The 24,733-nt window shown below is 38.5% G+C and overlaps 1 protein-coding gene and 1 pseudogene across 3 annotated transcripts in view; one reads left to right on the forward strand and one right to left on the reverse strand.

Moving 5' to 3' along the window:
- IL1RAP (interleukin 1 receptor accessory protein) overlaps nucleotides 1–24,733 on the forward strand; it is a 148,827-nt gene that overhangs the window by 119,315 nt on the left and 4,779 nt on the right. For 2 of the 3 annotated variants that reach the window (XM_072618858.1, XM_072618860.1), the window contains exons 8-10: nucleotides 10,803–10,951; nucleotides 19,708–19,857; nucleotides 21,790–21,933. In XM_072618858.1, the coding sequence (XP_072474959.1) occupies nucleotides 10,803–10,951; nucleotides 19,708–19,857; nucleotides 21,790–21,933 (443 nt within the window). Of the gene's footprint in view, nucleotides 1–10,802; nucleotides 10,952–19,707; nucleotides 19,858–21,789; nucleotides 21,934–22,360; nucleotides 22,540–24,733 lie in introns of those variants that run through there. The other variant, XM_072618859.1, reaches the window with a different exon arrangement.
- LOC140510332 (actin, cytoplasmic 1 pseudogene) lies at nucleotides 2,171–3,922 on the reverse strand (annotated as a pseudogene).

Raw genomic sequence — 24,733 nt, forward strand, 5'->3', positions numbered from 1 at the left:
ATCTTGGAACTTCTTCACCCTACAACATATCTAACAAATATACTCATATCTCTTCTTCCTCAGATGCCACCTTTATTTTTCCCAATTAATAATATTTTTTCAAATTATCTGTAAAGACAGTTTTGAGCATTCATTTTTATAAGATTTTGTCTCCCCTCCCCAAGACAGCCAGAAATCTGATATAATTAATGCATATACAATAAAGTTAAACATATTTCAGCATTGGTCTTGTTGTGAAAGAAGACTTACAGTAAAAGGGAAAAGACAAAAAGTGAAAATATTTTGCTTCAATATACATTTACACTCCACAGTTCTCTGGATGTGCATAGCATTTTACATCATGAACCTTTTGGAATTGTCTTAGATCATTGTATTGATGTAAGGAGCTAAGTCTATCAAAGTTGGTCATTGCAAAATATTGCTGTTACTGTGTTACCAAGTCCTCCTGGTTCTGCTCACTTCATTCAGCATCAGTTCATATAAGTCTTTCCAAGTTTTTTTTTCTTTCTCAAATCTGCCTAGCTCTTCATTTCTAATTGAACATTTGTATTCCATTACATCCATATACCACACCTTGTTCAAGCATATCTCAATTGATGAGCATCCCCACAACTTCCAATTTGTTGCCACCACAAAAAAAGCTGCTATAAATATCTTTTTGTACGTGTTTTTTTTTTCTATTTTTTTAGGATCTTTTTGGGATACAGACCTATTAGTGGTGTTGTTGGAACAAAGTATGCACAGTTTGACTGGCCTTTGGGCATAGTTCAAAATTGCTCTCCAGGATGGTTGGATCAATTCACAACTCTACCAACAATTCATTAGTGTCCCAATTTTCCCACATCTTCTCTAATATGTATAATTTTCATTTTCTGTAATATTAGACAATCTGATTTGTATGATGTGGTACCTCAGAATTGTTTTAATTTATACTTCTCTAATCAATAGTTATTTAGCACATTTTTATATGACTATAAATAACTCTAATTTCTGCAACTGAAAACTGCCTGTTCATATCATTTGACCAATTATCAATTGAGGAAGGACTTGTATTCTTATAAATTTGACTTAGTTCTGTATATATTTTAGAAATGAGACTTTTTATAAGAATCATAGGTTGTAACCTACCTTCCCTCCAACTTTCATCTTTACTTCTTATCTTGACCATATTGGTTTTGTTCGTACAAAAACTTTTTTTAATGTAATAACAATTTTCCAGTTTTTTGCATTTCATAATATTTTCTATCTCTTGTTTGGTCATAAATTCTTCCCTTCTCCATAGATCTGACAGCTAAACTATTCCTTGCCTCCTAATTTGCTTATAATATCACCCTTTATGTCTAAATCATGTACCCATCTTGAACTTATCTTTGTATAGAGTGTAAGATGTTAGCCTGTTCCTAGTTTCTGTCATAATATTTTTCCAGTTTTCCCAGCAGTTTTTGTCTAAAAACTTAACCCAGAAGCTGGAAACTTTGGACTGATGAAACAGTAGATTACTATTGTCATTTACAACTTGTCTTGTGTACCTGTTTTTTTTTTCCATTCACCCATCACTCTATTTCTTTTTTTAAATCATTTTTAAAATTAATTTACTAGTTTTCAGTTTTCAACAGTCACGTCCATAAGGTTTAAATTTTCTCCCCTTCCCTCCCCAAGAGAGCATGCAATCTTATATGGGTTCTACACACACATTCTTATTAAACACATTTTCACATTAGTCATGTTGCATAGAAGAATTAAAATGAATGGGAGAAACCATGAGAAAAAACAATGAAAACAAAACATAACACAATAGAAAATAGCCTGTTTTGTTCTGCACTCCCATTCCATAGTTCTTTCTCTAGATGTGGCTCGCATTTTGCATTGAGTCCTTTGAGAATGTTTTAGGTCCTTGCATTACCGTGAAGGGCTAAGTCTATCAGAAACAGTCCTCATACCCTGTGACTGTTACTGTGTACAATGTTCTCCTGGTTCTGCTCCTTTCACTCAACATCAGTTCATACAAATCTTTCCAGATTTTTTTTTTTTTTCTTTAACGTGTGCACTTTTATTTGAACTGGTCTTAAGTCAGTGTACAGGTAAAGCTCCTCCCCTCCCCCAAGTACTGGCACCAATCTCATAAAACTCGCAGGGAGACTGTGAAGTCTTGTCTTCATTCACATCTATGTTGGGGGCAGGGAGGGAATTTAGGGGGCCATTCAATATGGCTGACAATTTAAAAAAAAAAAAGGAACAAGTATTAAGGCGGAAGATACAAAAAGTTTTTTTTAAAGGATTACATTAATTTACATGTAAAGCAATACTAGTACCTTCCCCCTCCCCCCCTCCCCATCTGGATTTGTTACTCAGCTCATTACAGAGCTAATTTCTCTGTAACAATGCATTATACAATATTTGGAATGACTATTAAAAAAAAAACATAAATGTACAATCAAGAGTCCTGAAGACGCACTGTAGAACTTTGGGGATGTTTGCCTCCAACATACTTAGACTGCTCATCACCTTCACCGTTCCAGTTTTTAAATCCTGAGTCAAGCGCCAAAAAAAAAACAAAACAAAACAAAACAAAAAAAAAAAAACAAATAAAGCCATGCCAATCTCATCTCTTTTTTTGGGCAATTATCATGTCACACCCTTTTGACAAAAAAAATAAAAATAAAAAAAAAAATCAAAAAACACAGTCCATTTAGAAGCATTTGCGGTGGACAATGGAGGGCCCAGATTCATCATACTCCTGTTTGCTGATCCACATCTGCTGGAAGGTGGAAAGAGACGCCAGGATGGAGCCTCCAATCCAGACAGAATATTTGCGCTCAGGTGGGGCAATGATCTTGATTTTCATTGTGCTGGGAGCTAGGGCTGTAATCTCCTTCTGCATCCTGTCGGCAATGCCTGGGTACATGGTGGTACCACCAGACAATACGGTATTGGCATACAAATCCTTACGGATGTCAACATCACACTTCATGATAGAGTTGAAGGTAGTTTCGTGGATTCCACAGGATTCCATACCTAAGAAAGATGGCTGGAAAAGAGCTTCTGGGCACCGGAACCTCTCGTTGCCAATGGTGATAACCTGACCATCAGGGAGCTCGTAGCTCTTTTCCAGAGAAGAGCTAGATGCAGCAGTAGCCATCTCCTGCTCAAAGTCTAGGGCGACGTAACACAGCTTCTCCTTGATGTCACGCACGATTTCCCTCTCAGCTGTGGTAGTGAAACTGTACCCTCTCTCGGTCAGGATCTTCATGAGGTAGTCCGTCAGATCACGGCCAGCCAGATCCAGACGGAGGATGGCATGGGGAAGGGCATAACCTTCATAGGTGGGCACAGTGTGGGTCACACCATCACCGGAGTCCATCACAATACCAGTGGTACGACCAGAGGCATACAGGGACAGAACAGCCTGGATGGCAACGTACATGGCTGGGGTGTTGAAGGTCTCAAACATAATCTGAGTCATCTTCTCTCTGTTGGCTTTGGGGTTCAGGGGGGCTTCTGTGAGCAGCACAGGGTGCTCCTCAGGGGCCACACGGAGCTCATTGTAGAAAGTATGATGCCAGATCTTCTCCATGTCATCCCAGTTGGTGACAATACCATGTTCGATGGGGTACTTCAGGGTCAGAATACCTCTCTTGCTCTGAGCCTCATCCCCCACGTAGCTGTCTTTCTGGCCCATACCCACCATCACACCCTGATGTCTGGGGCGCCCAACAATGGAGGGGAAGACGGCCCGAGGGGCATCGTCTCCGGCAAAGCCAGCTTTGCACATGCCAGAGCCATTGTCAACAACGAGAGCAGCAATGTCATCATCCATGGCGAACTTGGAAGTGGCAAGTTTAAACCCTTAAGAGAGAGAGGAGGTGGTGCCGCACCTGGAGGCAGGGGAGGGCGAGTGCACGCTGGGTGGGAGAGCTCACAGCTCCAGATTTTTCTAAAGCCCACCTGTTTGTCATTTCTTACAGCACAATAGTATTCCATTGTATTCATATACCACAATTTGTTCAGCCATTTCACCAATTCATGGGAATTCCTTCTACTTCCAGTTCTTGGCCATCACAAAAAGAGCTGATATAAATATTTTTGTATATGTGGGACCTTTTCCCATTTTCGTGATCTCTTTGGGATATAGCCACATAACCAATATTGCTGGATCAAAGTGTATACAATTTTTATAGCCCTTTGGGCCTAGTTTCAAATTGCACTCCAGAATAGTTAGATCAACTCACAAGTCCACCAACAATGAATTAGCATTTGACTTCTGGAATATCATATTCCTTGCCCTTCAATCCCTTAATGTAAAAACTGCTAGATCTTGTGTTATCCTGATTGTATTTCCACAGTACTCAAATTGTTTCTTTCTAACTGCTTGCAATATTTTCTCCTTGACCTGGGAACTCTGGAATTTAGCTACAGTATTCCTTGGAGTTTCTCTTTTTGGATCTCTTTCAGGAGGTGATTGGTGGATTTTTCCAATATTTATTTTGCCCTCTGGTTCTAGAATATCAGGACAGTTTTCCTTGATAGATGATGTCTAAGCTCTTTTTCAATCATGGCTATCAGGTAGCCCCATAATTTTTAAGTTGTCTCTCCTAGATCTATTTTCCAGGTCAGTTGTTTCTCCAGTGAGATATTTCACATTATCTTCTTTTTTTTTTATTTTTTTGGTTTTGTTTTGTAATTTCTTGGTTTCTCATAAAGTCATTAGCTTCCATCTGCTCCATTTTAATTTTTAAAGAATGATTTGCTTGAGTGAGCTTTTGGACTTCCTTTTTTATTTAGCTAATTCTGCCTTTTAAAACATTCTTCTCCTCATTGACTTTTTGGACCTCTTTTGCCAATTGAGTTAGCCTATATTTAAAGATGTTATTTTCTTCAGCATTTTTTGGGTCTCCTTTAGCAAGCTGTTGACTTGCTTTTCATGATTTTCTTACATTGCTCTCATTTCTCTTCCCAATTTTTCCTCCACCTCTCTTAATTGATTTTCAAAAACCTTTTTGAGCTCTTCCATGAGCTGAGACTATTGCATATTTATTTTGGAGGTTTTGGATGCAGAAGCCTTGATTCCCTCTGATGGTAAGCATATTTCCTCCTCATCTGAAAGGATGGAAGAAAATACCTGTTCACCAAGAAAGTAACCTGCTATAGTGTTATTTTCCCCCTTTTTTGGACATTTTCCCAGCCAGTTACTTGACTTTTGAGTCCTTTGTCAAGAGGAGGGTATACTCTGTGGACCTGCAAGTTCTCAGTTTCTCCAAGGTGGCACAATCAAGGGATAGGAGTTTACTCCTCTCCTGGCCTGTGCACTGCTCTGGGAGCAACCAAAAACTTTTCTGCCCAGATTCTGAGAGTGGAATTCCCTCTCCACAACTGCCTCCAGCTCCACCATGCCAGAGCTCCTCCTCCTCACCCCAGGCCAGCTCAGGGCTGAGATTTAGATCAGCTGCTCAATTCCCCCAGGGACTTTTGGTGGAGGGTTCCAAAAATGGACACTGCTGCTGCAGTGGCTGCTGCTGGTGGTCCAGACCATGTTCCCTTTTTACCCAGGTGAAAAGGCTTTCTCACAGACCTTTGAAGCTGTCTTTGGCATTTATGGGTTGATTGATCTGGGAACTGCTGCTGCCAATGGCTCCCTGAAGGCTGTTCCGGAACCTGTCCCTGCCACGCCACATGGCCCACACTGAGCTGTGCTCTGCTCCACACCTGGTGCAAGGGACCTTTCCTGTCAGTCTTCCAGGCTGTCTTGGGCTGCAAATCTCTCTCACTCTGTCTTTTTGTGGCTTCTGCTGCTCTAGAATTTGTTTAGAGTAACTTTTTACTGCTATTTTTATGGGCTATGTCGGGGAACTTCTATAGGTCCATCTTTCTACTTCACCATCTTGACTCCACCCCTGGAGCCCTGGATATATTTTCTTATGAAGTTCGTTGATGACTTGTTCAATTTCTTTTTCTGAAATAGAGTTATTTAAATATTTTAATTCCTCTTCTGTCAGTCTGGGCAATATGTATTTTTTTTGGTAAATATTCATCCATTCCAATTAGATTGTCATATGTATTGGCAGAGAGTTGGGCAAAATAGTTCCTAATTATTCCTTTAATTTCTTCTTCTTTAGTGATGAATTCACAATTTAATTTTTGATATTGGTAATTTTCTTCTTTCTTTTTTTAATACTATATAATCCAAAAGTCTATCTATTTTTATTGTTTTTTTACCTCATAAAACCAACTCTTATTTTAATTATTGCTTGATTAGTTTTCTTACTTTCAATTTTATTAATATCTCCTTTGTTTTTTCAGAATTTCTAATTTAGTATTTAATTGGATATTTTTAATTTGTTCTTTTTCTAACTTATTTACTTGCATGTCCAATTCATTGATCTCCTCTTTCTCTGTTGTATTTATATAACTATTTAGAAATATAAAATTTCCCTTAAGAACTGATTTGGCTGCATCCCATAGATTTTTATATGTTGTTTCATTATTATTACTCTCTTTAATGAAAATATTGATTGTTTCTATGTTTGATGTTTGACCCACTCATTCTTTTGGGTTAGATTACTTGGTTTCTAATGAATTTTTATGTATCTTTCTATGGACCTTTATTACACATAACTTTTATTGCATCATGTGCTGAAAAGGATTTATTTAATATTTCTGTCTTTCTACATTTGATTGTGAGGTTTTGTGCTCTGATGCATGGCTAATTTTTGTGTAATTTTTGTGCCATGTATCTCTGAGAAAAAAGTATATTCCTTTCTAGCCTCATTCAGTTTTCTCCTTTGGTTTATCTTTTTTAACTTTTCTAAAATTGTTTTCATCTCTTTAATTTCTTATTTATTTTGCAGTTAGATTTATCTAGTTCTAAGAAGGAAAGGTTAAGGTCCCAAACTAAAACAATTTTGCTGTCTCTTCCTTCCTACAATTCACTGATCTTCTCCTTTTAAGAATCTGGATGCTGTAACACTTGCTGCATATATGTTTAGTGTCAGTATTATTTCATTGCCTATACTACCTTTTAGCATGATATTATTTCCTTCCATATCTCTCTTAATTAGATTTATTTTTTTTCACTTTGCCTAAGATGCACATCTTAGATCTAAGATGCACTCTTTGAGGCAAATTGGATGAGAATAATGTTCAAACAATGTTCACTCCCTTTCTTCTTTCTTTTATACTGTAATGGGTCTTGTGACTCTCCATGTCATATAATTTATACTATTCTAACTCCCCCTTTCTTCTTCCTCCTGTACAATCTTGTTTTTGACCCCCTTTTTTTAATATCATCATGTCAGACCTAACTTATACCGTATTTGAACCCTTATACTCTCTTTGTGTATACTCCTTATAACTGCCCTATTAGAGATATAGCTTTCGAGAATTACAAGTATCATCATCGCATCTAGGATTGTAAACAGTTTTATCTTATTGAAAAATGTTTACTTATTTTTATTTCTTTCCTGTTTATCTTTTATGTTTTTCTTGAGTCTTACATTTGAAAACGAAATTTTCTGTTCAGCTCTGGTCTTTTCATCAGGAAAGTTTGGAAGTTCTCTATTTCATTGAATATTCATCTTTTCCCCTGAAAGATTATACCCAATTTTATGGGTTAATTGCTCCTTTGTTATAATCCAAGCTTCTTTGCCTTCCAGAATATCAATTTTCATCTTCCACCTCTTTTTGGTAGAAACTGTTAATTCCTGTCTAATCCTGATTGTGACTCCTTCATATCTGCATTGCTTCTTTCTGTTTGTTTGCAGTATTTTCTCCTTGACCTGAGAATTTTGGAATTTGATTACAATATTTCTTGGAGTTTTCAATTTTTAGTCTTTTTTAGAAGGTGACTGGTAGGTGCTTTCAATGACTATTTTACCCTGTGATTCTAATACATCAGGGTAATTTTCCTTGATAATTTCTCAAAAGAGGTTGTACAGTCTCTTTTCTTTAGCTTGGCTTTCAGGTAGTCCAATAATTATTAAATTATCTCTCCTTGATCTATTTTCCAGGTAAGTTGTTTCTTCAATGAGGTATTTTACATTTTTTCCTATTTTTTTCATTCTTTAGATTTTGTTTGACGGATCTTGATGTCTTATAGAATTGTTAGCTTCCACTTGAAAAATCCTTATTTTTAAGGAACTATTTTCTTAGCATTTGTTTCTCCTTTCCCATTTATCAAGTTCTATTTTTTAAGGAACTGTTTTCTTAAGCTGATTTTTTTTTTGAGTTTGGCCAACTGTACTTTTTTAAAGAAATGTTTTCTTCAGTCAATTTTTGTCTTTCCTTTTCCAAGCTTTGACTGTCTCTTGAAAATCTCATTTCTTTTCCCATTCTTTTCTTCTATACTTCTCTTATTTGATATTGTAATCCTTTTTGAACTCTTCCAAGAAGGCTTTTTGGGCTTGAGATTAGTTCATATTCACCTTCGAGGCTTTACATGTAGGCATTTTGACATTGCACTCTTCTGAGTTTGTGTAATGATCGTCACTGTAACCATAATAGCTTTCTATCATCAGGAATCTTTCATGTTTTTGCTCATTGTTGAGCCTATTTCATGACTTTTAAAATTGACTTTAAAGTTGCCCAGTTGCTCATGGGCAGATGAGACATTGTCCCAAGCTTCTTGTATGTGGAACTGAAGGCCTGATCACTGGCTTTCTACATCAGGGCCTCAGGTGCTTTTAGCTTGCTCATTTTGCTACGGTGACCTGGCTTAGTTGTATTTCTTGTGCAGGAAGTTCTGGGCCTGGCAGTTTACCTTCTGTGCTGGGGCTAGAGGCCTCACATCTGTCCTGCTGTGTCACTGGTCTGCTGAGCTAAGCCCTAGGAGCCTTGGTTGCTGATATGTGCTGTGACTGTGAGCCTTCCACTGGCTTGCTCAGTTGCTTCCCTTTTCCCAAGTGAGACAGATGTTTCCTGAAGTCCTTCTTAGTTACCCTAAACTGGAAAATTGTTTCAGTCTATCTTTTTGTAGGTTCTATTGCTCCAGAATCCATTTGGATGTTTATTTTAACATTGTTTCTGAGAGAAATGAGGGAGAGCTCAGGCAACTTCCTGGCTTTTCTCTGCCATCTTGGCTCAGTCACTACCTTTGATAATTTTTCTTTGACCTCTTGTAATAATATTCTAATGTGCCTCTCTGACTCAACATTTTTTCCATTACAAATGGCCCTCTGAACAGGTTTCAAAGTGACTTTTTTCCCTAGAGCATAGGTCTTCCCTTGACATCTCTCTACTCAAAAAGTGTCATCTTCCTATTGCATCTGGCCGAAAATATAAAGTGTTTTCTTTTGTATCTTAAGCTCTTCCCCACCCCACAGTCTTCCTTCCTATCATATCTTCCCATGTCTCCTCCCGTCCTCACATTTATAAGCTACCCATACTGGCTTCCATGATTTTTCTCTTTTAAATGATAATTAATCTCCAATTTTTAATTATTTTATTATTTTTATTTTATGAAATAAAATGAGCATTCCTTTAACATAATGCAATAAAAAGATGATTGTGCATGAAACTCCAAACCTACTATAAACAACTTGCTTCTTTTTTCAAATATGCAACAAAATTACCATGTAAATTACATTTTTCTTCCCCCCCAGAGATGACTGCATTAGACATAAATAGGTTTACGTATGTATGTATGTGTGTGTAAGTATTGTATGTGTATATATATACATATATATATATATGTGTGTGTGTGTGTGTGTGTGTGTGTATGTATAATTATTCTATACATACTTCAAATTATTAGTTCTTTTTCTGGATGCAGACATCATCTTTCTTCATATGTATTTTATAGGTAATTTAGTTATTTATAATAGACAATATAGCTTATTCTTACTAAGCAGTTCTTAAAACAATATTGTTGTTAGTGTCCTTTTGCTTCTTCTCCTGTTACTCTCCATTATTGCAAGTCTTTCCATGTTTTTTAATCATTGAGCTTATCATTTTTTACAGCAGAGTAGCATTCCATTGCAATCATATACCACCACTTCTTCAGACACTCCTCAATTAATGGGCATCCCTACAATTTCTACTTTTTTAACCATCACAAAGAGAGTGACTATAAATATTTTATAACATATAAGTTCATTTCTTTTTTCTCTAATTTTCTTTGGAAATAGACCAAGTACTGGTATTTCTGGATGAAACAGCATAGGTAGCTTAATAACTCTTTGGACATAATTCCAAATTGCTCTCTAAAATGGTTAGATCAGTTCTCAATCAGTCCTCAATTCCACCAACAATCCCAGTTTTCCATACTACATCTTTTATCTCTTGGCATTTCTAATGGCTATTCTTGATGCTTGAAATTCTTTTTCTCCCCACCTCCAAATCTTAGAATCTATGGATTCTTTTAAGGAGTCAGATCAAATCTCATCTTCCGTAAGGGACTTTTCTTATACCCCTCCCCCAAATAACTAATGTTTTCCTCTCTAAGGATGCCTTTCATTTATTCAGTAAGTTCTAATTTACACATCTTTCCCCCCATTAGAATGTAAGTTTCAAAAGGGCATGGATTATATTTTTTCTTTTTGTTTCCAATGATTAGTACAATGATTGTCATGTAAGAGTTTAGTATGTGCTGAGTGACTTAGTGAGTAAATATCAAATGAATAAATGAATGAACATAGGAAATTAATGACATTTGTTTTCCAGATTCATTGTGGACCAGTTGAGTGACCAATGCTCCATCACTCATCACTTGTTTCCCTCTGCCCGTCTTTCACCCTGACTTTCACTTTGCATGTGAGTCTTCTTCCTTAGTATAGAAATGTCAGTAATCTACTTTGCCTTCTCATTCCTAGTGATGATGTTTCAGCTATTGGAGATAACACCATTTCCAGGGTACTGAGCATCAAAAAAGTGACCTCTGATGACCTGAAGCGCAACTACACTTGTCATGCAAGAAATGCCAAAGGAGAATCTGTAAAGCAAGCCATCGTCAAACAGCTAGGTAATGCCACTTGTGGGGCCACAGGGTTTGGGCACTCACGCTGTAATAGCCATTATATTATTGATCCCCACTGGTGGGGCCACAGGGTGTGGGCACTCATGCTGTAAGACCCATTCTTTTCTGGGGGCTCAAAACTTGTTGGGAATTTTTTTCATGATTTTATCATTGCATTCCAAGAGGATTGGCTTCCTTTGGAATGTTGCATATTTCATTTTGTGCCTTTAGAAAACATTCTTGGAGATGAAGTATGTAGGTTTCACCAGACATGGCCAAAAGGGTCTAGTATACACACACTCACACACACATGCACACACACACACTCACACATGCACGCACTCCACAAAAACAAATAAACAACAAACCAAACCATGAAGAACCCTGGAACTAGAATGATTGTTGGGAACACATCGCACTGCAGTCCTGTGCAACTTTGAAGAGAAGGCTCGGGGAGAACATGGCCACCGACAGACTTCCAGAATTTGAGTGTCTGACATGCTGAGAGGGCTTAGTGTTCTTCACTTAGAGAAGACAGGACAGGGAAAAAGTTAAGAAGGAAGAGATGTAGGCTCAACATCCTTACACTTAGAGTTGTCCCCAAATGGGATGGGATACATTGGAAGGTAATGAGTCTCTGCTCAATGTACTGTTCAAGCAAATATTCAACAAGCCCTGGTCAGGTGTGTTATAGTAAAAGCTCCTTGTGGAGTGAAAGTTGAACTAGATGGTCTTCAAGGTCCCTTTCTACCTCCTCAATTTTGTTTGTCTTTTAGCTTTCTCAAGGGAGGAAGTATATTATATTTGTCTTTTATGTTTTCCAGTGGAAACTTATTTTACATCTTATTTCCCCACAAATTCCCTCCCTCCAATGCCATCACCCTTAAGTGAGTGCCCCACTGCTATAAAGCTTCACTTCATAGAATTTCCTGACATGTCAGAGAGTAATTTCAGGCTGGGGTCCATTTGCCTCAAGAACCACATCAGCCAGTTTGGTTGACATCATGCAGAAATCCTGTCTCATGTTTGTTTGATTTGAACGATAGAAAAATTGTTCACAAATAACATGCTGCCCTCTCTGCTCTTGACTGAAAGGCCTGAGGAGATAAGGTACCATCAAAGAAGGATGCTGACTTCCTGTTCATTAGGAAACATCACTGCCACAGTTAGGACAATCAACCTTGGATGGTGACAGTCAATAGTTTATTTGCTCCTTTTTAATAAAATGTTCACATAGTGCAAGCTTAAATAGGAGAACCAATGACCAAGTTGATGGAATTATCCCAGGGCTCTAGGGAACGCCCAGTGACTGCAGTAGCATCGTGCCTGGACTTCTCAAGCAGAGCTTTCATCTTATAACATGGCTGATCCAGAAAATCAAGCCCCATCAAGACAAACCCAAGGGGCCTTAGGTGGTCTTGGCATGACTCTAACAGACCATCTACTCAATGAACTGGGAAAGCTTGGCTTCTGAGCCCCTTGGTTCAGGGCATACCTATTATCAAAACTGTTTAAATAATTTTCAAATGGCAGAAATATAGGAGCCATTCCTGATCCATCTTCAGGCTGGTGCCTTCTCTCTTTTGCTCATCCCAATTCTTCTTATAGTTATTTGCAAGTATTCTCCTCCATCAAATTGTAAAGTCTTTGAGAGGAGGAACAATTCTTTGCCTTTCTTTGTATTTTTAATTCCCAGAACACTGCTTGGCACATTGTAATCCTGAAATAGGGACTTAATGACCAAATGTCTACATAAAAATCACTTTAGCCATCCATCCATTTATTTATACCTTACACACAGCATCAGGGAGTATGAGATGTCCAGGAGGACTAATACCTCTGATGTGAGAGCTCGCTAAACCCTTTTCAAGGCTGCTCATCCACCTTTGGTGTCTACCTATTACCAAGTCTCACCCATGGGTTCAAAAAGTTGTAGCATGCACAATGGCCACACTGTGGTAAATCACCTTGGCTAAAACCTTGGCTAAACCAAGTTGATTTTAACTGACAGACCTCAAATCCATTGGTGAGCTGAGGGCATGTCTACCCCAGGTATGTGATGACTTCCCCCACTGGAATGGGTGGATAAGAACAATTTACTCCAGTGGCCTGGAAGGAGGCTGAAGCTGGACTGTGGAGTGCTTAGGGCTTGGTCCCGCTGTATCCCAAACCATCACCAGTTGTCTTGACTTCTGTCTTGCCACTAGATTTCAGTGACTTAGGAAGAGAGAGGGAGGCTGACAACTGTGTGTAATTCTGCCTCACTTAAGTGCAATTGTGACACAAGTCAAGCCATCACCCATGATGTCATTGGTCCCCTTCAAAAATGAGGAAGAAACAACATGCAGAATTCTATCTCCCAACTCCGGGAATTATCACTGTCTGTCCCCAGTGCCCAAGATTTTCTCATTTAATTTCTTCCTCCTAACTTTTGTGGCTTCTTTCAAATCTCAGCTAAAATGCCATCTTGTATGAGAACTTTTCCCTATGCTCCTTTATCTCAGTTTTTCCATTATGTCTTAACTTTTTGTGATCCCATTTGGGGTTTTCCTGGCAAAAAAAAACTATTGGAGTCGTTTGCTATTACCTTCTCCAACTCATTTTACAGATGAGAAAACTGAGGCAGGCAAGGTGAAGTGACTTGCCCCGCTTGATATGGCTAGTAATGCCTGAAGCCAGATGTAACGGAGTCTTCCTGGCTCTAGGCCTGGCGCTCTATCTGGGGCACCACCTAGCTGCCAAGCAATGATCTTAGAGCCTTCCCCATCTTGATTATCTCTAATTTAAGAAGCATAGAGCTTGTTTGTTCATAGTGGTTTTCCAGTTTCTTCTCCTCAGATTGTGAGCTCCTTGAAAATAGAACTATCTTTTTAGTTGTATCCCTAGAACTTATTAGTAGATAACTAAGAAATGTTCATTGACTTAACAACATGCTGGCTTCAAGTGATCTTTGCCAAATTAATCTGATCTCCCTTCCTGCCATGGCCCTGGCCTCCTTTCCTACATTCCCTTTTAATGGTCTTCATCTATAGAACATTCCACCCTCTCATCTGTGAGTGATTGCAAAGGCTGCCTGGCCTCATGCCTGAAAGATGATCTTTCCATATGTGACATTTTGTATTTCTCTAAGTATGTATGTGGTACATCTCCCCCAAAATCTCTGAGCTCCTCGAGTGCAGGAAAAAATTACATTTGTGTTTCTTTCCTTAATAGGGTAGGATCCATAGGAAAGACCTCCAATGTTTGTTAAACTGAATTTAATGTGGTCTGCTAAGAATCCCTGCTTTCAAAAGCCTCCCTACTTCCTTTTAATACCCTCATCAAGCATGATCTTGATACATTTGGAGATCATCTTCATCAAATTTTTGTAGAAATTGGGAAGTAGCCTATGGATCACTAATTATTGAAGCTTTCTTAGATCCTTTTTCTTGACTAGTAAGATTCAAAATTCCGCTCCTTCACACCCCATACTTTGGGATTCCAACATTCGGATACCTTAAGAATCTAATCATTCCATCATTAAACACTTACTGTTTTCTAGGCACTTTGCTAAGTGCTGAAGACACAAAGAATGACAAACTTCCCATGTCCCACCAAAAGGAAAACAACAAACAATTATGGTTCCTGACCTCAAGAATCTCATATTCTAATGCACATAATCATGTACATGCTATTTATGATATGTATATATATATGTGTGTGTGTGTGTGTGTGTGCGTGTGTGTGCATACACACATGCACACACACATACACATTTATACATCCACACACACATGGTCAATGAATGATAATCTCAGAGGAAATGTTCTAGCAGTGAGAGGAGATACCAGCAACAGCCTCTTTCAGAAGAAAATATTTGAACTGAATCATAAAGGAGGCTAGTGGACTGGATAATAAAGTACTTGAAGGGTAGTAAGGTATAAGGATTCTGGGAAGGCAAGAAGGGGCTGGTTATGAAAGCCTTTAAAAGCCAAATAAGGGATTTTATATTTGATCTTGGAAGTCATTGGGAGCCACTGATTTATTGAGCAGGTAGGTAACATAGACAGATCTGTGCTTTAGAAAAATTGCTTTGCCAGCTGAATATAGGCTGGATGGGAGTGGGGAGTGACTCCAGGCAAGCAGAATAATCAGAAAACTATTGCAAGAATCTCTCCGTTAACATCTTCAAAACTCTATTTCCTGGATCGTGTCGACCTTCTATTATGTGGCTCAGCCATTTCTCAGTCATGTCTAACTCTCCGTGACCCCATTAGGGGTTTTTTTGGAAGAGATGCTGGAGTGGTTTGCCATTTCCTTCCCCAACTCATTTTGCAGATGAAGAAACTAAGGTAAACAGGAGAAGTGACTTGCCCAGGGTCACACTGTTCAAAAAGTGTCTGAGACAAGGTTTGATCTCTGTGAGATGAATCTTCCTAACTCCAGGAGTGGCACTGTATCCACTGAGGCACCTGGCTAGCCCTATTTGTTCTTCCTGCTCTGCATCTTCAGCCATTCCTGGTTTCAACTCCATAGAATAAGATGTGTCTTCCAGGATTAGCTCATACTTCCAATTTCATCACCAGGTTGCTACACCAAGCCTTAATAGCAAAGTTTGCAGACTTTGCACCTCTCTGCTTAGAATGAAAGAGGGTAGAGTACCAACTTCTTTCTAAAGCCTTCTTTTAGAAAGGGCAGAAAGAGGCCTCCCACTTCCACCCCCTGTGCCTGGTTTCAACTTTGGAACAAAATTTCCCTCCACCATGTGTCCCATGGTGTCCCATCCCCAACTCCTTTTCATGCCTTCTTTTATGTATTATTTTCAACTATCAGATTGTAACCTCTTTGAGGGCAGAGCTTTTCATTTTTCTTATTTGTATCCCCAGCACTTAGCTCAGTGCTTGGCACACAGTAGGCACTTAGTTAATGTTTATTGAACTGAATTGTTCTGGCTCTAGCTTTCCCCCATCTTTATTGTCTTCAGCATCACTTCCACTTCTTGATGTCCATATTCAAACTCAAGGGCTCTGTTGCTCTTGACAGTGAAGCATGTGCTATATAAAGCCTGTCAGAGTTTTACCAACTTTAATCTGATTTTGAACTCTCCATAACTGGCTTTCTTTTTTTGTTTTTTTTTGTTTTAAATTTATTTACTTATTTTACGTTTTCAACATTCATTTCCACAGAATTTTGAGTTCCAAATTTCCCCCCATCTCTCCCCTCCCCCCAAATGCTGAGCATTCTGATTACCCCTTCTACCAATCTGCCCTCCCTTCTAACCTCTCTCCCTTCCCTTATCCCCATCTTCTCTTTTGTCCTTTAGGGCAAGATAGATTTCTATACCCCATTACTTGTATTTCTTATTCCTCTGTTGTATGCAAGAACAATACTCAACATTTGTTCCTAGAACTTTGAGTTGCAACTTCTCTTCCTTCCTCCCTCCCCACCTGTACCCACTGAGAAGGCAAGCAATCAATATAGGCTATATGTGTGTTGTTTTGCAAATGACTTCCATAATGGTGGTGTTGTGTTAAGACTAACTATATTTCCCTCCATCCTATCCTGCCCTCCATTTCTTCTATTCTCTCTTTTGACCTTGTCCCTCCCAAGAGTGTTGACTTCTAATTGATCCCTCCTCCCATTTGCCCTCCCTTCCATCACCCCCCCCCCCCGCTTATCCCCTTCTCCCCTACTTTCTTGTAGTGTAAGATAGGTTTTCATACCAAATTGAGTGTGCATGTTATTCCTTCCTTTAGCCAAATGTTATGAGAGTAAGCTTCACTTTTTCCCTCTTACCTCCCCCTTTTCCCCTCTATTGAAAAGGCTTTTTCTTGCCTCATCTATGAGAGATAATTTGCCTCATTCCATTTCTCCCTTTCTCCTCCCAATATATACTCTTTCACCCTTCAATTTTATTTTTTTAGATATAATCCCTTCCTATTCAACTCACCCTGTGCTCTGTTTCTCTCTGTCTCTGTCTCTGTCTGTCTCTGTCTTTATATATATATATATATATATATATATATATATATATATATATATATATATATATATATATATATATATATATATATATATATATATATATATATATGCATTTGTGTGTGTGTGTGTGTGTGTGTGTGTGTGTGTAATCCCACCAACTACCCAGATACTGAGAAAAGTTTCAAGAGTTACAAATATTATCTTTCCAGTAGGAATGCAAACAGTTCAACTTTAATAAGTCCCTTATGATTTCTCTTTCCTGTTTACTTTTTCATACTTCTCTTGATTCTGATATTTGAAAGTCAAATTTTCTTTTCAGCTCTGGTCTTTTTATCAAGAATGCTTGAAAGTCCTCTATTTCATTGAAAAACCATTTTTTCCCTAAAGTATTATACTCAATTTTGCTGGGTAGGTTAATCTTGGTTTTAATCCTAGTTCCTTTGACTTCTGGAATATCATATTCCATGCCCTTCGATCCCTTAATGTAGAAGATGCTAGATCTTGTGTTATCCTGATTGTACTTTCACAATACTCAAATTGTTTCTTTCTAGCTGTTTTCAATATTTTCTCCTTGACCTGATAACTCTGGAATTTGGCTACAATGTTCCTAAGAGTTTCTCTTTTTGAATCTCTTTCAGGAGGTGATTGGTGGATTCTTTCAATATTTATTTTGCCCTCTAGAGTATCAGGGCCGTTTTCCTTGATAATTTCATGAAAAATGATGTCTAGGCTCTTTTTTTTTGATCATGGCTTTCAGGTAGTCCCATAATTTTAAATTGTCTCTCCTGGATCTATTTTCCAGGTCAGTTATTTTTCCAATGAGGTATTTCACATTATCTTCCATTTTTTTCATTCTTTTGGTTTTGTTTTGTGATTTCTTGGTTTCTCATAAAGTCATTAGCTTCCATCTGTTCCATTCTAATTTTTAAAGAACTGTTTTCTTCAGTGGGCTTTTGAACCTCCTTTTCCATTTGGCTAATTCTACTTTTTAAACATTCTTCTCCTCATTGGCTTTTTGAACCTCTTTTTGTCAGTTGAGTTAGCCTATTTCTAAAGGTGTTATTTTCTTCAGCATTTTTTGGATCTCCTTTAGCAAGCTGTTGACTTGCTTTTCATGATTTTCTTGCATGTCTCTCATTTCTCTTCCCAATTTTTCTTTCACCTCTCTTACTTGATTTTCAAAATCCTTTTCAAGCTCTTCCATGACATGAGATCATTGAATATTTATTTTGGATGTTTGGGATACAGAAGCATTGACTTTTATGTCTTTCTCTGGTTGTAAGCATTGTTTTTCCTCATCTGAAAGGATGGGAGAAGATGCCTGTTCATCAAGAATGTAACCTTCTATAGGCTTATTTTTTTCCCTTTTTTGGGCATTTTCTCAAGCAGTTACTTGACCTTTGGCTTCTTTGTCAAGAGTAGGGTATACTCTGGGGACCTGTAAGATCTCACTTCCTCCAAGGTGACACAATCATGCCTGCACACTGATCTGGGAGCAATCAGAATCTTTTGTGCCCAAAATCTGCAAATAGTAGAATTTCCTCTCCACAACAGCCTCACTTCCAGTTCTGCCAGGCCAACACTCAAGGCTGAGATTCAGATCAGCTGCTCAATTCCCCCAGGGGCTTTATGATGAGGTCTCCAACAATGAATGTCAGCTGCTGCCTGCTAAGGCCTCTGCCTGTGGCGCTGCCACCTGGGGCCAGAGACATGGGGTGGACCCTTCTCCCTTCTCAGACAGCTGAAAAAGCCTTTTCACTGAGCTTTGTTGCCTGTGGGTTGAGGGATCTGCGAACCACCTGCTCTGGTCCTCCTCCCAGCACTGTGCGGTCAAGGTTGCTTTGTGCTCTGCTCCATGTCCAGTGTGACAGACCTTTTCAGCTGGCCTTGCAGGTCACCCTGGACTGGAAGTCTCCTCTGCTCCATCATTCTGTGGCTTCTGCTGCTATAGAATTTGTTGAGAGTCATTCTTTACAGGTATTTTATGGGATGTGGGGGAAGAGCTAGAGTATATGTGTCTTCCCACTCTGCCATCTTGGCTCCACCCTCCATAGCTGGCTTTCTTACCAAATACACTTTAAACTGTTTTCCCCTCTAAGTTTTGATGTCTTATGAAGAAACACTTTAAGAAATGAAGACTGAATTTTCCCAGTCTTGCCCAAACTAAAATAGCAGTAGCCACTGATGAACCTGATACCATAATGATCAGCATAGGAGCACTGGCATGTTCCTTTTCTGCCCTGGATTGGTTCATTCCTTTGTAGGTTTCCCTGTACCTCCACATTCCTGGGGATATACAACAAGATGACAGATTCAGTATGGACACTTGATCAGTTTAGCCCACTGTAGCTCAGGACTCCCAAGCTCAAGTGACCCACTAGCCTTAGCTTCCTCTAGCAGCAGGTATTACAGGAATAGGCTACCACACCCAATTAAACAACCTTCTCCCACTCTTCTACCATGTGCTCCATGAGATTTCTCAATCAAGTTTATATTTTTAACCTTTACCACTTGAAAGACAATTAATTTCAACATGATTTACCAAGGGTTTGCTTCATAAGTACTTAGCAAATGTTTCTAACTATTCAACCCTGGACAAGTTAGTCAATCAATCTTAGCCTCAGTTTTCTCAGTTGTAAAATAAAGATATTAATTCCTACCCTGTCTTTCTTCCACGGGTTTATTGAGTAAGTTAAATGAGATGATGAATCGAAAAGCCTATTGACAACTGCTGAGGCTGACGAAAAAGTCAAGTGCTGTAACTCAAGCTGATTTATCTCTCCCTCTTTGATCTTCAGTTGTCCCTCCAAGATACACTGTGGAACTGGCCTGTGGATTTGCAGTGACAATTGTGCTCATCATCATTCTGATTGTGGTCTACCATGTCTACTGGCTTGAGATGGTCTTGTTCTACCGGGCTCATTTTGGGACAGATGAAGCCATTTTGGGTAAGAAATCAACCTTTCCATAAACAGCTTTTCCTGCTGTCTTTAGATCAAAGGTTTTTCAAATTTGTTCATAAAATCTTAGAATTATAGACTTAAACCTAGAAGGGGCCTTCAAGGCCACCTATTCCATTGAGTCCTTCACATTGTTCTTTTTTGGTGATGGAGTATCACTTTGATAATTTGAGATTATCATTAATCTCATGAAGCCCCATTGTATTGGACCACACCAAAAACAATGACCCAAACTCATTATGTCCTGACCTAAGAATGACCTCTGGGACTAGCATTTTTGGAAAGAATCCTTGGTAGGATTTTCCTTCCTTCCTTCCTCTCCTTCTTTCTCTCCTTCTTTCTTTCTATTTTCTTCCTTCCTTCTTTCCTTCTTTCCTCCTTCCTTCCATCCTTCCTTCCTTCCTTCCTTCCTTCCTTCCTTCCTTCCTTCCTTCCTTCCTTCCTTCCTTCCTTCCTTCTTTCCTTCCTTCCTTCCTTCTTTCCTTCCTTCCTTCCTTCTTTCCTTCTTTCTTTCTTTCCCTTTCCAATTTGCTCATTTTTTTCTAATTAAATGTGAGCATAGAAAACATGTTCCTGTTAATAGAGCTCCACTTAACCTGTCTTCACATCTATTAGTTTGGTTCTTGTTGACAATTCCAGTATGATTATTTTTCTTTAATTCTAGATAGAAGAAAGATATTGCAACAACTTGTTGGTGAAAAGGCAATCATGACATGAGGCATATATGTGGATCAAGTTTTATAGAGTGGAAATTTTATATATATGGAAAACTTTGGGGAAATCAGTCTTTCTATAGACCTCTTGCCAACTGAATCTGAAATCCCCAAGTTTTAGTGGTCTCCATTCCATGACTCTATACCAGACATAATGAAAGTTTAATTCATAAGGAAAAGGAGTTAGAGAAGAGAATGGATCCAGTTTATCCATCCTTTAATACGTAAGAATTTCTGGATTGTGATGGAATCTTAACCATGTGACCATGCTTATTTTCATGTGAAAATTTCATGTGAAAATGGCCCCTTTTCAGTGATGTCTAATACTCAAAATGTATCTTGGTGTGAAGCAACAAACCTGGGGAATTCTCCTCAGCTTAGCTCTTTGTACACCAAAAATGGAATGAATATTGACATCAAATCTGATTGGTTCCATTAATACCTATTTACCATATGGCAGGTCCATGAGTACATATAGGTCTGTGTGGAATGTATTTCATATATAGTAGTAACCATCTTTAGAATTTAATACTGAGCAATCAATCAGTATTCATTTGATAGAGTACTTGATTTATGCTAAATGTTAGGGGATATAAAAATGTCAAAAACATAGTAACTACTCTCAAGTAACTCACACTCTGTTGGTTGTAGGTGCTGCATTTCATAGATGGAAAGAACTTTCAAGCCTATTTGGTCCAAACTAAACCTGAAATGAGCCATTTTACAATGTATCGGACAAGAGATCAGTCTTTCTGATCTTCTACCCATCATGCATGTTTGTATGACCCCAACATAACCATATTGTTTATTATGAAATCTGAACTACATTGAAATGTGGCACCACATCAAATTAAATTTTATTAGAGCTACTTCTCAAATTAGCTACTCATCCAGGAGAATTTTTGCTAGTAACTTGCCAGATTATTATCTGTCAAATCAATCCCAGATCATAGGATCACAGATGATTCATTTCAGAGCTAGGAGAAACTTGTTCAAAGCTATTGAGTTCTACCCCTTCATTTCTCTGGTGAGGACATTAAGGCACTTAGAGTCAGTCAAAGTTGTGTACTTTGCCCTAGGACCCAGAGCTACAAACAAAAAGGAAGTTTCTCATATTCAGGAGCTCAATTGAAGGTGCAAAATGGTCCCAAGGAGAGGAGCTATCCTAAATGGTGACAGTTCTTTCATGTGTGTTTTCTCTGGCTAGATGGCAAGGAGTACGATATTTATGTTTCGTATGCACGGAATGCTGAAGAAGAGGAATTCGTCCTTCTGACTCTCCGAGGAGTCTTGGAGAATGAATTTGGATACAAGCTATGCATCTTTGACAGAGATAGCCTGCCTGGGGGAAGTAGGTATTCCTATGAGCAGTGTCTAAAGAAGCCAAATTTCTCCTCCCCAGCTTCCAAGATTGGGATTAGTCTGGTTACTTGCTTCCACAAAATCCCTTCTAATCATCCCATTCTATCCAACAAGCATTCACCAGATGCCTACCTTCTGTGTCCCGGTCTTTCTCCTGAATGGCAGAGATCCAGACAAAAACAGAATAACCTCTGCCTTTGAGAAATTTACATTTCTCCTGGGGTGAAACAACATAGCCACAGTTTTTTTTTTAATACAGCCAGAATTTGTTAAAAATCTATTTAAATGAGATATGATAGTAAAGCACAAACCTTAGATTGCTTTATAAATGGTAGTTATAATGATGATAACAGCAATTATCATTATTAATTATCATTACTGTTTGACAATCAGCAAGCATGTTTACTGTGTCCTAGGCACTGAGATAAACAACAGAGATACAAATGAAGGAAAAACGCACATATGCCAAACAACAATAAGAAAAACATGACTGTATTTCTCAAGAAACTCTTGTTCCAATGTGGGAAAACAACATATAAAGAAACAAAACTGTACAGACTCTCTGCTAAGTGCTGGGGGTCTAAAGACTGCAATGAAACATTGTCTATCCTCAAAGAACTTACATTTTCCTGAGGGAAAATAACATATACACAAATCAGTTTGAATCAATACCTACTATAGTGGAAGAGCTAGAGTAATAAACATGCAAATTGAACAGTCCCAGCCTTAAGGAACTTATGATGCCAATTTCCCAGGGCACCACTGTTTCCCAGTTAAAATAGGATTTAAGGGGTGGTTCATAGAAATGAGCTCATCTAGGCCATCTGGGCACCCAGAGATGCCAATTCTAGGTAACCCTGAGGCTGCCCTTGCTCACTCTTCACAAATTTTCATGCTGGACAGTTGGTAAGCATGCATTAATCACCTACTATGTAACAGGCACTGTGTTAAATACTGAAAGTAAAAGAACAAGGCAAAAGACAGTCCCTACCATTGAAGACCTCACAATCTAATGGGGAGACAAGCCAATAATTTGTACAGACAAGCTGTGTACAAGATAGAAGGGAAATAATCAATGGAGAGAAGACAGTGAAACTAAGAAGGCTTGGGAAAGGCTTCCTATCGAAGGTGGAATTTAAATTGTGTCTTGAAGGAAGCCAGGAAAGCCCAGAGGTCCTTGGAAAAGGCAGGGTGACTGCCATTGTGCCTGGCCTGTGTCAATTGATTTATTTCAATAAGCAATTATTTCAATAATTTTTATCTGCCAGGTACTGCTAGTTATTAAAGAAACTGAGACAAAACAGCGAAATTTTTACTCTCAAGGAATATTCCTTAGCATGTTGGAATTCCTCAAGCCAAGGACTTATTAAGGAAAGCTTAGCAGATTTCCAGAAAAAAGATCCAACAACAGTAATTTTATTATTTTGGTCATGGACACCTTTGCACCATCCAGGAAAGCCTATAGACCACTTCTTAGAATTATGTTTTTAGATAGTTGAGAGAAATGCTAAATTTCATTTAGGTGATATAGAAAACAAAGACATCCCTTCCCCCTCCCCATTCAAGTTCCTGATCTCCCTGAAATCTTTCTATGGACTTCTAGGGAGGTTGAAGGATCCTTGGTCAAGAACCTCCTTCTTACAGATATTAGATCAATTTCTGATACCTCTTTGCTTGGATTAGTGCCCTTTTCTCCCTCTTTGATTACATGGTAGCAGAGAAAGGGGCTGTGTCCTTCCCACTTTCTTAGATCCTTCCTCTAACTTTGCTGATAGAGTGTTCAAAAGATTGAGAGTTGGAAAAGACTTGAGAGATTATTTCATCCAAGGGTTCTTAACCTTCGGCCTGCCCATTTTAATAAATAAGCAAATGAATGAATGATGAATAAAATATAAATTTTAATATGTTATATAATTTTAAATATTTTTAAATTGTTATATTTAAATATACATTTAAATATTTTCAAAATTAAAATTTGCTTTATTCAAAATTTAAATTTAAAATTTAAATTTTGCTTTATCTTTGCAATTCCTATCTCCTTTCCCATTGTTATACCCATTCGCAGCAAATATACTAGACATTTATCCACACCGATAGGAGGAAGGATACCCCACTTTAATAAGTCTGCAATTCAGAATGCTTGTAAGGAAATGCAATTTTGCTACGGAAGAGTTCATGGAATATTGCCAAACAATGGCGAACAGAGCTGCCAAGGGAAGGTCCTTGCGGGCCTGCTTTCATATGCTGTTAAGCATTCATTTTCATTAGCATATCCCCCCAGCTTGGTGACTGGTAAAGTGGCTGAACCCACCAATCTGTTCTCTTCATCTCTTCAGCTGACATCTCTTTCCGGCTTGCCTTTGCTCTTGCTAATGACAGTTGAAGCACAGTGGCACACAGTAGGTATTTAATGAATGACTCACTTCCCATGGATCACAGCCCCCACCCCCTCTATGGGTATGTTAGAAGCAGGCTGGCTTGCCTTACCTTCATTTTGGATTAGTGGGAGGGCATGCCCCTGCTAGGTTCAACATCGAATTTCTTTAACACTATAACTCACCATGAGTTCATAATGGGATCAATCTTAATTTCATTCATAAAACCAAATTGACTTCTCTGGAGGCTTTCTCTCAAAGGAAACAGTGAAGGATGGTGGCCATGTCCAGTGATTTCATCTCCACTAGCTCATTCATTCACCAAAAATAACTACTGAATATCTCCTCTATGTCAGACACTTGGGTGGGTGGGTGAGGGTCAGGAGATGTACCAGGCCATCCCCTGCCCTCACA

Source organism: Notamacropus eugenii, chromosome 6, assembly GCF_028372415.1.
Source record: "Notamacropus eugenii isolate mMacEug1 chromosome 6, mMacEug1.pri_v2, whole genome shotgun sequence".
Taxonomy (NCBI): domain Eukaryota; kingdom Metazoa; phylum Chordata; class Mammalia; order Diprotodontia; family Macropodidae; genus Notamacropus; species Notamacropus eugenii.